Source organism: Eptatretus burgeri, chromosome 10, assembly GCF_056783735.1.
Source record: "Eptatretus burgeri isolate ZD-2024b chromosome 10, Ebu_testis_v1, whole genome shotgun sequence".
Classification (NCBI taxonomy): domain Eukaryota; kingdom Metazoa; phylum Chordata; class Myxini; order Myxiniformes; family Myxinidae; genus Eptatretus; species Eptatretus burgeri.
The window spans coordinates 28,002,273-28,016,397 of record NC_140970.1 but is presented as its reverse complement, the minus strand read 5'-3'; the positions used below and the strand labels follow the sequence as shown (position 1 = coordinate 28,016,397).

General features: G+C 44.7%; 1 protein-coding gene across 1 annotated transcript in view; it reads left to right on the top strand.

Moving 5' to 3' along the window:
- Positions 1 to 12,952: 12,952 nt before the first annotated feature.
- BAZ1B (bromodomain adjacent to zinc finger domain 1B) overlaps positions 12,953 to 14,125 on the top strand; it is a 57,842-nt gene continuing 56,669 nt past the window's right edge. The window contains exons 1-2 of the mRNA XM_085897573.1: positions 12,953 to 13,558; positions 13,894 to 14,010. Coding sequence (XP_085753699.1) covers positions 13,452 to 13,558; positions 13,894 to 14,010 — 224 coding nt within the window. The 5' untranslated portion in view covers positions 12,953 to 13,451. The remainder of the gene's footprint in view (positions 13,559 to 13,893; positions 14,011 to 14,125) is intronic.

Genomic DNA, 14,125 nt, shown 5'->3' with positions numbered 1-14,125 from the left:
TTTATTAGTCCAGTACAGGCATATTATGTACCATGACCTCAAACAAATTGCAACAAAAGCTTTCTCATTTGCATCATACCGAGAAAGATGTCCTCTATGACATCCTCAACAAAACAAAAAACCAATAGTCTTGAAAAATCCTACGAGGGGAAAGTCCTGAAATCAGTAATTTTTTTTATTATTATTTGGATTGTGGGAAAGCAGCAACCTGCTACATCGAGATTCACTGACCTCTTATTGCACTTATATAACGGTACTTCTGACAGTCCCAGTTAGCCAATTTGTACCCTTTACAACTTCCTGAACCATGCATGGACGTTTACTAATACCATTCTACGTTTAATGCACCCAATGCAGCAGTCCACATGCTGACTGGCAAGGCCATTGCTGGTGCAGTTCAAACACACTTCATTGTTGAAGCAGAACTAAATGCCCTGCTGCTGTCCAACATATTTGATGTCCCTCTACAAAGTCAACCTGACAACTCAGAAGAAACAGAGTCTGAAGATCTGGATTCTGATGAAGCAGCCGCAACCCCATCAGATGACGCAACCCCATCTGCTGCAGATATGAGTGGGAGAACAGACCTGTGATGGTGTGGCAAAGGAGGTTGACCATGTGCTCGTTGTTGGTCGCTGGAGGATGATCCGGAACTGCAGGGTCCACCGGAGTGCTCAGTTCCTCAATACCGACCACAGGCTTTTGTAGCAACTCTGAATTTGCAGCTTAAATCCGGGAGAATGGTACCATCCCAACCTAGGCTGGATGTTAGCAAGCTCAAGGATGAGAGGGAAGCTGAGGAATTTGCGAACAGGCTGAGTGGAGATTTGGAGGGTCTGGGTGCTTTGGGGAATCCTGAAGAGCTGTGGAGTGCCTTCAAGACCACAATCCTTGATGTTGCCAGTGGATGTCTTGGAACTCACCATTGGGCGAAGATGAATTTTGTCTCTCAAGGGACACTAGATACCATTGACCAGAGTAGCAGGGCCAGGCTTAATGGCAGAGCTGAGCTGTTCAGGGAGTTGAGGCGTAAAACTGTGCATGTGCTCAGGGTGGACAAGGAGGCCGAGGTCTTTGCTTTGCTCGGATAATTCTTGAAAGGGTTCGCCACCATCTGCTTGAGCACCAGCACCCAGAGCAGTCAGGCTTTACACCAAAGAGGTCAACAATTGACCGTATCCTCGCCTTTCGGGTCCTCACTGAACACAGACAAGAGTTTCGGCAGGGGCTGCTTGCAGCCTATGTTGATCTCTGCAAAGCATTTGATTCGGTGAATCAGGATGCCCTCTGGAATATTCTTTGTCTTTGTGGGGTGCCACCAAAACTGATTAATCTGATGTCTGAATTATACTCTGGTACTGAGAGTGCTGTGAGGTGTGGTGATACCATCTCTGACTTATTCCCAGTTGTTACTGGAGTTCGTCAGGGTTGTGTACTGGCCCCCACACTTTTCTGTACTTGTATGGATTGGATTATGTGGAGGTTGTTGGAGAGATCAAGCTGCGGTGCATCGTTTGGGAATGTCAAGATCTCTGACCTTGATTTCGCGGATGATGCAGTCATCTTTGCAGAGACTCTGGATATCCTTTTGGGGACCCTTGAGGTGCTGAATGTGGTATACTGTTAGTATACTCAGACTTGGCCCAGACCCTGAACGCCAGAACAGACTTGGAGTCAGAGCCGCTGGGATTATGGGTTTCCTGGGTCAAAACTAAGATCCAGGCTTTCGGTGACATCTTGGATGCTGCTCTCTTGTCTGTTCCTGTTTGTGGTGAGGATATTGAGGTCACTGAGAGATTCACTTACCTTGGTGGTGATATTCATGTCTCCGTTGGCTGTGAGCCAGAGGTTAACAGACGTCTGGGTCCGGCCTGGCGTGTCATAGATTCACTGGATCATGGGGTGTGGCGCTGTCGGTGTATGGGCATTAGGACGAAAGTCCGAGTCTTTAGGTCCTTGGTGCTTCCAGTCTTGCTCTGTGGATGTGATACTTGGACTCTGACCAGGGATCTGAGACGGAGACTTCATTCCTTTGGTACCAGGTCTTTTTGGAGAATCCTTGGCTATCACTGTTCAGACTTTGTGTCCAACGAGCGGTTGCTGAGAGAGACACAAATGAGATTTGTTACTTGCATAGTCCGTGAACGTCAGCTGCAGCTGTATGGACATGTGGCTCATTTTCCTGACGCTGATCCTGCTCACCAGATTCTCTCAGCGAGGGAACCTCGTGAGTGGAGGAGGCCAATGGACCAACCTTGTGCCTCATGGTTGCAGCAAGTTGATTGGCATCTCAAGGAGATGGGGATGGGCCAGGCATCTGCCTGGGGGATGGTCAGATGGAGGCCCATGGAGGTCCGGTGGAAAGTGGACATAGCGACGCAATGCTCAGGCGCATGCTCCCATTCCTGACCTGACCTGAACAGACCTGGACAAAGATGCTGTCCTCCATGAGAAGCTGATGGACGGTTCATTGTCTGCAGAAGAAGTTTGCCAGTCTGGTGTGCTGAACAGAATCAGGGACTGTCTTGAGACAACAGTGTGCTGTTCGGCGATCACACAGACCTCCTTGCCCTCCTGTTATACGATACAAGTTTAGAGTCTCATGACCTGTTCTTCTGCCCAGTGCCTAAGAACACAAAGAACCCTCACATCTGGAACATCAAGGTAGTCAAGAAACAGCTTGGTCCAGACATATGCAAACACATCCTCTTCCTCCATGCTGTCCTTGGATGTGACACAACATCTCGACTCTACGAGATCGGGAAAGGAGTTTCCCTCAATAAATTGAAGACAATCAATCACGTTCGTGAGCAAGCCAAGGTGTTTGATGCACAGTGAGCCTCTACCAATGATGCTGTAGCTGCAGGAAAGAAAGCCTTGGTGATCTTCCACAATGGGAAACAACGAAAAGTAAGACTCTCTGTGGCACAAACAGTTCTGTGAGAAGGTGAGTTCCAGCACATCTCACGTTCAACCACAGAGCTTACCTCCTGCATCAGCAGCAGTAGCAAAGTACCACAGCCTCCATATGTACTTTCAGGTTCAAGAGTGGAAAGGATCTGGGGATGGACTCCTTCCATATGAGCAGGGATGGCGAGAAAGCGTTGAGGGGCTTGTCCCATTCCAGACAGACCGAGCTCCTGCTCCTGAGGAGCTGCTGCGGATCACCAGGTGCAACTGCCAGAGCGACTGCAGCAGCTTGACGTGCACATGCAACAAGCACGGCATTGAATATACTCCTGCTTGTGGAAACTGTAGAGGATCTGCTTGAACAAACACAACATAGCTTGCATTTGGTGAAGATGAAGATGAAGATGATGACATTGTTGACTTCTGAATTCATCTTGTACATTTACCCAGGTTACCCATGGTGGGAGATGCTGACAATAGGGCAACTAGTCATCTTTTATGCAGATCTATGCTTTTCATGCATAATACAACATGTACATGTTCACTGTCAAGTTCTCCGCAGACTCTGTTGTATTCCGAAAGCTCCCTTTTAGACCCCTTAGATGGTTCATCTGTTGTGAAGGTTCTCTGTATTATGCCTGCAATTTGGTATTATGTTTTACTATTACTAGTCCTGCCAGTTGATGGTGTTCAACATTTGTATTTACATTTTTTAATGAGTTTGTTCAATGGCAATCTGCAATAATTGTAAATGGTCTTCAGTGTTTTATTTCATCATTTATAACATAATTATACAAGCATTCTTCCTAACTTGTTCACCTTTGTTATGTGCCAAGAATAGTATGTACTTTTTCATTCGTATGTATGTATCATATGTATGTATCAATCAGTATTGCTTTTTATTTCATTATTTTCGTATTAATTTTTTTAGCTATCACCTGGGACTGCCTCTTAGTCCTTCAAACCCAAATTACTTGCCAACAGTTTCAATAAAAATCAGAATGTAACAGTTCACTGAAATCTTGAGATAGGCTTTAACATGTTTGAAGAAGGATGACATGTAGAAAAATGATATTTTTGGATGGGGTCAAATTCCAGTGATTTTCACAGGTTTCTCCTTCTCGGATCCCTTAAGACTTGTTATTTGTGATAGAGGACATGTTCAGGAGTATAAAACAACAGAGATACTTTTTGTTGCAATTTGTTCAAGGTTGACCAAATATTTTTCATGAAAATTCCTGTATTATAGCATGGAAATAAAAACATGATGTCCCTAAACTAAAAAATAAACATCTTTAAAATCGACAAACTATGCTGTTCTTCATTCATTCTTTTGTATGTTTGCACCAGTTTGTAAGTTTATACATTTATACCATACCAGTTCGTTGGTTTGTGCATTATTCGTACCATTTCATAGATCATACATTGTTTGTAACTTCGTACTAGTTCATAATTACTTATGTTTCCACAAGTTCATATGTTTGTTATGTTCTTACATTTGTACCAATTCATATGGCGATTGTGTTCTTATGTTTGTACCATTTAGTAGGTTTGGCCCAGTTCATATTGTCGTACGTTTATACCAGTTTGTATCACTCCGTACGTTTGTATGTTCATACCAATTCGTACCTGTTTGAGGGCTTGTCCCAGTTCGAGAGTTCGTACCACTTTGAGAGTTCATACTCGTTCTCAAGTTTATACCAGTGTGTATGTTGATCGTACTAGTTCATCTTATATGTTGTTCACATCCTTGAAGGAAATGCACCCTCTCACTTAATTACACCATCTATTTGGGAGGGGTTTGTTAGCATTTCTGACTCAAAACAGTGCTCATGGAAAAGCACCTGGAGTGCTGGGTTATAAGATTTATAGTGGGATTGATTCAGGTCACCACCCTGTTAAACTCAAACCAGAGACATTGCAGCAATTTTAGATTTTCTATGTTCAAAACTTCAATTCTTGTACACAAAAATAAGCTATGTAAAAGTTTATCTATCTGTGAAAGTATTTTGTAAACTTTTTGTACAAAAGTTATGTAAACATGAAGTTGATATCATACATTTCTCTCTTCATCATATATAGAATATGTGTGTGTCTTTGTGTATGTATATATATATATATATATATATATATATATATATATGTATGTATATACAGTATACACACACACACACACACACACACACACACACAGTAGTGGGGCATGCTTGCAGACTGCAAGCAGATACTCTGGTGCATCCTATTTTCAGACATAATAAATACGAGTGTAAGCTTTATATATTTGAAGTGGATTGTGCTTGCATTATTCAAGTACCTAAATCAGTGATGAGAATGAGTTCTTTATTTAACAGTTTAAATATATACTAATTTTGAATGTAAAAAGGTTTAAAGTTATAAAATGAAACTATTGTTTACATTCTAATGGGCTGCTCGGCAATGCCAAGATGGTGTTTATGCTTTGAAGTCAAAGCCAAACGTTGAAGGGTGGAACTGGTACTCTGACCTATTAACGGAAGTTGAAACAAACTGATTGTCATATTCTTGTCGGGTATTCCCATGATGCATATCCTTTGCAGCAAGCCAATTTGAGCTACCATCAGGTTAAGTTAGCATCTTTAGTTTTTGATACGTTGATTGAATTTAGATTTATAACGATTGTGCAAGAGGCTGCTTGAGAGGTAGTGATTCTGTGTCTGACATGGGTTGAATTCCAGACCCAATGATAAACGCAGGACAGTACAGTATAACACTCCTTTTGTATGCTTTTAATAGTTTATGAGGAAGGCATGCCTTACTGGGAAGACAAAATGCAGCAGCGAAGCATAAATTGACCATACAGTGCAATAGGCTGTTAAAACACTGTTACTTGCAGAGCCAGTATTTATCCATTTCGTGTTCTCTTTGAGCAGCTTCACCTGACTATTTCAAAGGGGCGGTATTTTAAAATATAGTAATTTTGAATGTTAAGAGGTCAAAAGTTATAAAATGTCATGGAGGGTCACGTGACCGAAGAGTGGGATTGAGCAGGCCTCGCCCAGCTTTGTGTCTCCATTCAAGGTCCAAGCAGGCCTTGTATCTCACCGAACTGTGTGTTTCCATCCGTTTTCCTCGGCAGGGTATATTTTTACACCAGGGTGACACAAAAATACATGTTCTGAATATTTATTATGACCAAGGTGACTGATACAGAGGTCCAACTGTACTGTGTATGCAATCATCTTTGATTTTGATGTGCCTTACTATTTACAGAGCGTGGGTGCTGCTGAAGCAGTTTCTTGGCAAGGGTTATACTGGGTGGTTTGCCATTGCCTTCCCAACATTGTTTGTCTGTGCTCTATCATTTTGAATGCTGGGTTTCAAGCAAGGAAGCAGCACAAACCATTTTTAAAGTCTTTGGTATGACTCGGCAAGGATTCGAACTGCCGACCTCCCAGAATCGGATCTCGAACCATTACACCACTCAGTCTAGTTATGTAAATATGCACTGTAACACCACTGTACACTGTCTCTAAACGATAAATGTGTATGACTACTTTCCACTGTACATCGTCCGTAAATGACAAAAATCCACAGACACTTTCCGAATCATACCGCCATAACATTGAGAATCACCAGTACCCTTGGGGAGCGATCATGCCAGCCCGGCGCAAGATCACGTGATGTGCCATTGTCTTCTGTCATGTGACTCTCCATGAGTGAGAATGAAGCTCCACATGCCATAATTTGTTTTCAAATATTTTCAGTTGTGGACATTTATGGACATTTTTGTGATTTTTGTTGGAACCATGGTTTTGAGTTGCAATGCAAAATTCCAAGTTTTTAGCATAACTAGAAAGTACTAAACATCTATGTGAGTGAGTGAGCAGGTGAGTTAGTGGTGAGAAATATATATATATATATATATATATATATATATATATATATATATATATATATATATATATATATATATATATATATATATATATATATATATATATATATATATATATATATATATATATATAACAGAAAATGACTCTCTTGACCCTGAATGCAACATTATGCTCACATCCTGCACATAAGTATACCACCACATCACCTTCAAACGAGGATGGCCTCCGTGAGATATCCAGGTCTTTAAACACTGATATTTATGGTCACAAGTAAATGAATGCAGAGCTGCCGACCCAGGTTTCACCCTTATTATGGGCTCATCAGGACTGCACACTGCAAAATCGTTCAATTGTAACCATCGAAAACAAAAAAAAGTTCAAATAAAAATCGAACCCCTAACTTGATGAGGTAGCAAGGCACAGATCGAGTCCTATAACTGCATGATCTGTGAGCAAAAAGCATCGTCTCCCACACGAAAGCATTGTCTCTGCCCTGCTGATCACCAGTTTGGAGGTGGGTTGTGGTCAGGCAGGATAAATTAAACAAAAAATGACTCTCCTGAGTCTTGTACCTGAATGTGACATGACACTGATGTAATAAATTGTGACCATAAATCTTGGTCTTTATAAATACCTGAGTACCTAACCAGAGGTCATCCTATTTTGGAGGTGATCTGTTGGTGTACTTATGCATATGAATGGCATGATGTCAGCGATTTGTTATCCTGACAAGCTGCAAAAAAGGGCGAAACTAGTCATTAGCTTTGCTTTTCATCTGCTTCATGAAAGCATTTGATCTTGGCATCTTTGTACTACAAGAGGCCCTTCTGGGGCTGAAGTCATGACGTCGTCATGACGGTATTGTCATGACATTTGTTCAGGTCAGAGTACCTAATTAATCATCTTCACAGAACTCTCAACTGCTAAAAATAATGGTGATTCCACCTGGTTTGTGATTGGTGGGGCGGAAGACAATGTACCCATGTGGCAGGTGGCACTTGGTCGCAGATTGTGCAGCAATAGCTGTAATGGGACTCGATCTGGTGTACTCACCGTTCAGTTAGGAGTGCATCATGAACACACACACACACACACACACACACACACACACACACACACACACACACACACACACACACACACACACACACACACACACACACACATACATATATGAAATTATTTAATTTCTATCCTTGACCTTTCAGGATGGCTTAATGGTAGTCCCCTTGTACACAAAATCTGTTTTTGAGCTGTTGTGTGGTAGCGAATCTGTTTTGGAGCTGTCTAGTCTCGAGTTGATTCCTGAGCAGGCTATAACCCATCATCCTGATGTTTTGCATACCTCCGCTGGACGAACATGCATCAAAGAGGTTTAAGTGTGGTCCTTTGGATGGTACATTTGGTCAGGTGTCCCATCTCCCAGTTAAAAAATTTAAATCCTGACTTCATTGGGGGAGGGGAAGGACACTGCACTTGTGACATATTCCAGGCCAGAAATGAGACAACCAGCACTGAAGTGCTGCATTGAATTTTTTTTAATCCAAGGTCTGAGGCTCATCATGGAGTTGCCACTCACACACCACACACACACATGGGCATACTGACAAAACAACCATTTAACACAGCAACTGAGCTTGGGGTAAGTGCCTTCACCTCCCAGACTACTCTGGGTACCAGCAATATCACAACAATAGCACCACTTTTCTCACCACAATCAGCAGAGCATTTCCTCACGAGGGAGGAATGTCTTCCTCCCCTTGAATGCCAAGCAATAGGGATTGTCTATGCTTTATCCTTTTAAATGCTGAACATCAAGCAAGCAGCACATACCATTTTTAAGGTTTTTGGTTTGACTCAGCCAGGGTTTGAACCACCGACTTATCAGACTCAGAGCAGACACTCTTACCATTCCACCACCAATCTGGAAAATCAATTAATGCATGTCTATCCTTTGAATTGTCCCACGTATGAATCCCCTCCCCTCAAAGATAACCAACCAAGCAGTCAAGAAGCCATCTTTATCCTGATATTGTTTAGTTGGTCAGCAGGATCGTTGATGTGAAGATCAACAAACAGTGGAGTTTCACCTGCCAGCCCAACACAGAACTTCAAACTGAGGTTTAGGGATAGTAGATTAAACCCAGTTTACCCACGCTGGTCGAACACAGGAGTGAGTCAACTGGAATGAGGATAAAACGAAATATAAACAATTATTCACAGAGAAAAGCAAAAAGGAAAGGGTTGGGATTAGGGTTGAGCTCAAACAACATCAAATAAATGGACAAACCCCAAGGGCAACTAGCTTATTCTAATTCCCTTCACTTGGATTTCCTGCTTAATTTTTAGTCAATCTTGTCACTCATTAAGTACACAAATAATACAAATGGGAGATTAGAGATGAGATGAGATGAAGGGGGCAGAGTGGATGTGCATCGGGCTTCCCTTTCTCCAGGCTCCTCTGCTAGTTTTCACTCTGATGTGCAGGCTCGTGTTTCCCCACACATGATGGGCTCAAGGTGGGTCGCTCAGGTGTGGTCACAGAATGGCTGGGGATCTGGGCAACGGCGCTCCCTTTCGGAGTCAGAGCACAGGAGCAGTGGTGGGGAGATAGCACGACTCACAGAACCCAGGCTGAATAGCTTGTTGAAGTACTTTATGGAATTTCGTGCAGTCTGGTGGATAATCCAGTGCAGAAATGTCACACAGACTTCTTGAGGATCCGGTGAAGAATGTCTTTTAGCCGCTTTGATCCGTCGGGCAGGGTTGCCAAGAGTTTTTTTTAGGCTGTCGGCCAAATCGATGATTAAAACCGGCCAAATCGCTTTGAAAAATGCCAAAAATTCGAAAAGTTCTCAAACTCGTGACAATCTTGCTCGCCAGATTCTCTCAGCGAGAGTGCCTCATTGTGGTGGAGGAGGCCAACGGGATGACCACTTGCTTCGTAGTTGCAGCAGGTTGAGATGTGGGAAAGTCCTCAAAGCGTGCCCTACCGAATCAAATATTTTGAAATGTATCACTTCAAATATCGGGTCACGTGTTTATTTCGCCAGACAAGTCCATATTTAGAATTGTGACACGTGACCCATCAACCATGTGCATGCACGCTTCGGATAGCACCAGCGCTTGTGGACGTTACGTAAGAGCATGGGGAATTTACACATACAAGTGGGAAAGGGGGCTTGGAACTCATGGCTTTGAATGGCTGTGGTCACTGAGAGATCGGCTGCAGTCACAAACTAGCCAGAAATGGCCAAAAGCAATTTGGACTTTTAGCAGGAAATAAAAAAGCCCCAGTTTTATTTGAAAAGGCCAAAAAGGCCAAAAAATTATTTGGCCAGCACCTTTTTTCCTTGTCGGCCAAACAACAGTGAAAAAGGCCAAAATCGGTGAATTTGGCCAGTAAATGGCCAAATTGGCAAACATGCTGTCGGGCAGTGCAATTAAGATGACCCCACACGATGTCACTCCTCTTCCTCATTGGCTGGCGTGGTCTGAAAGGGGCCAAGGTTGAATCCCATCGGCCCCGCTGGTTTCAAACCGCACGCGTATGCGTCCCGCCCGGCCTTCCCCTTCAAGACCATTGGTTCTCGTAAAGTTCCTTTATCTCATAAAGTGAATTGGGTGACTGTCGAAAGAGGGTTTCAATTCAGCAGAAAAGGGTGTGGGTGCGGATGATTGGGGAAAAAATCCTTTTCACATGGTCGACCCTGACAATTCCTATTTACATGAATAGAAAACCATCCATCTCAATTGGTATATTTAATGACATAACTATCTCCTCTTATAATTAATTGCTCCCCTTATCCCTTATCCCCTGACCCATTAACTAATTTGTAAGTGGAAGACCCCACCCTCCCACCCTGCCACTCCCCTCCCCTCCTGAGCCATTTTCGATGCGGTATCAACCAATTTATTATTTATCAATTTGTTCAGGTCAAACAGAGTGGTGCAGAGGTAGCACACTTGTCTTTAAGTTGACTGGTCTGGGATTGATTCCAAACGGAATTGTAGCTGAGTAGCTGAGTTATCACCGGCCCACTGAACAAATTCCTAATTCCTGCCTGTACCATCCCCGGGAAGGCAAAGCGAAACCACATGGTGCATTCCTGGTTTGGAAGCACCAAACCTGCCTTTGGTCAGAGCATCACACATAAGTATAATGGTTCATTGAAAAGCATTCAGTTTGGTGTTTGGTGGACAAGATAAGTTTGATGAATCATTGCCTCGAAGGTGGTTTTGGATCCACAGATCGGGCTATTAAAATGACCATTCTGGCAAAATTCCACAATGGATCCCCATGAACGCAACACTTCTGGAGCGAGAATATTCAACACATATATCATGAATGATCTGTCTGATTCTCTTGAAAACCAAGTTCCATTTCACCGATGACTCCACCCTGTGCAGAAGGATACATCACACTTGTGAAAACGACTTCCCGCTGCTGAATCCCTTTTGTCTGACCTGAATATGCCGCTGGTCAGCTCATTGCAACATTGACGTTCACTGCTGGCAAGTCACATGCTCTCATACAAGTCTCGACACAAGGATCAGCAAACGATCCGATCGACATCTCTGAACAGCCACCGGCAGAGAAGCAGTCCCTGGAACTCCTTGGCCTCACTATCTGCCATCACCTTTCGTGGGTGGATCGTATCACCAAGTTAGTATCAAAGGCCAATTGCTGTCTGGGTATTCTCGGTAGGGTTCAGGCATTGCTGATCCTGAAGACCGTTGTCGGGGAACAAACATCGACAGCACATTCACCTTTCCACGAGACCCTCTTAAAGACATAATCACCCATCCACAGCTCAGTCGTGATCAGTCCTGTCAATGTCCACATAGCCCTGTTTCCCCGATGTGTCGAGGTACCCAGCTGTCAAATCCAGTTTAAACCTATTTTCTGTTTCTGGTGCCACGACCTTCCAGGGAGACCATTCCATGCATTAACTAATCTATAAGTGGAAGACCCCAATCTTCCTTCCATCCGAACTTTCCTCTTTACTCGAAGGCTACGGTCCCTGTCCCTGGTGCTACCACTGTCTATTTGCTGAAAAAACTCTTCCACGTTTATTTTGTCTCTACCCTTCATTTTGTTAAACATCTCTTAGTGTAGTAGATAGTAGAAAAATCGTGCAAATTATGATACAAGCATCAAATTTGGCATTTCTGTTCTGCAGGACTTTCTGATCAAATCTGCCCGATTGGCCATTTGAAAATCCAAATTTTGAAAAATTTGGATTTTCAAATGACCAATCAGGCAGATTTGATTAAAATCCCCTGGAGAACAAATGTGACAAATTTGATGCTTGTATCATCATTTGCACGATTCCTCTCAAAAATTGCTGTTATCTGCCCCCACTATGTCATATCCCCTCATAAGCCTGATGTTGGTTGAACGGTTAAGGTGGCTGGCTTAAGATATTAGGGTCTTGAGTTCAAGCTCCTGTTCCCACCATTGAATTAACACCAGGTGGGTTGATTCAGCCTGTCATTCTTCTGAGATCGACGAAATGAGTACCGGCGTACTGGTAATTGGGGCACTGTATCAGCGGCACAGCCAATGATGCAACCAGCAGACGGGAGGGAATGGGTTATCCGCTCAGACCCTGAGCCAGACTCCTTTGTTCTCATCTGGGACTTGCGACCCAAGGAACCATGTGGTTTGAGGGACAGCGCCCTCTGATGGGACCTTAGGGTCCACGGGGGTGGTAGACCCGAGAAAACCCGTCTCGCGAGGTCGCTTGAGCCTTGCAGGTCCTGCAATGGAAGGTTATGACTGAAGGTCCATTCTTTAGCACACGGCGGATTGAGAGAGCCGACCGTTCCACACCATCTATTTATTACATACGCAAAAGTGTGGAATTCGTCGTCACCACTTCCCTTCCTCAACCGCAAAAACGCCCTTACTTCTCAGCCCCGCCCCTCACGCCTGCCTCCTCCCAGGCCCCGCCCCTCACGTCACACAATAATGACCTCCCGCAAAGCCGCGAACCAAAATCTTGACCTTCAATCGAGTGATCGAATTTCTGAAGAAAGAAAAAAACAAATAACAACGCGTATCCCCACGCGAACATCATTTTTCACTCGACGAGGATCGGCGTCTTTGGAGGTGACGTCATGCGCACAACGTGACGCGAATGGACCAATGGGAACGGCCGGCGATAGTCTTTCTCCCGCCATTTTTGAACCGCATGCGGCCTGTCGATTTGCCGGCTCGGAGGTCCCTCAGGCCGTGTCCGTTTGTTCTCCCGTGCCCCCCCGTGGCCCCCGTTCGCTCGAGTGTCTCGTCGGGAAGAATCCGCAGGGACAGGTGCTGACGATTTACGTCGGAGTAGCTTATACTCGTCGGCGGAGCTGCGGCAAACTGACGGCGGAAGTAACGCCGCTAGGCCGAAGGTTGGGCCGACGGAGTTTGGGCGGGCAGACTCGCTCTCTGCTCACCCCGACACAGACGTTCGTAAGCGGGTGGACACGCGTGAGGGAGGGGGTCGAATGGACTCGCTAATGAACCGCCATTGATACCGATCGGGTACCGAGAATGGCGAGTCAGTAGGAAATTGAATGATAACGTGAACCGGGCCGAGTGTGAGTACGGACATTGCCAGTGTTAAGGGGGTCACTGAACGGCCTGACACGCACGGACAGAGGATCACTGCGACCATGGCTCCGTTACTCGGGAGGAAACCCTTCCCACTGGGTAGTCGGGATGTCGGGTCCGAATTCAAGTACAAGATCTCTCATACAGGGGAGGTGTTCTCTGATAAGGAGTATCCTTCATCATGGCTCTTCAATGGAAACCCTCCCTCCATCCACATTCCATTCACGGTCTTGGGTCCAGTCCCTTTGATGAAGCCCCCTTTATAATCTCAGCACTCCCCCCCCCCCCCCACGCACCTTCACTTTCACACCTCGTTTCCCACGGCGGTTAACTACCTCTTCTTTACTTGTTTGATTAAGTTGACAGCTCGTATGAGGCCCCGCGGACCCCATCGAAACGATGCCCCCACCCCTCTCCCCTCTGGCCGTTGGCTGTCAAGCTCGAGCATGTACTTGAGCTTCTCCCCCTCTGTGGTTCTTTTAATTCCTTAATTACCTGCCACAGTGAGTTTGATGAACGCGTGGCCATGTATGCAGCGAGGAACTGGACATGTCGCAGCACAGGCAGCAGCGCATTGACCCACCAAGAGGCTTGGGAAGAGGAGCAAGAGGTGCAACAACTGTGAGTTGGTTGTAGTAATTGCCATTGTTGTTGGGGTGGTGCTCGATGTTGTTAGATCACGGACTGTCCATACATGGCGGGGCCCCAGCTGGTGCACAGGTTGGCAAATTTCCTT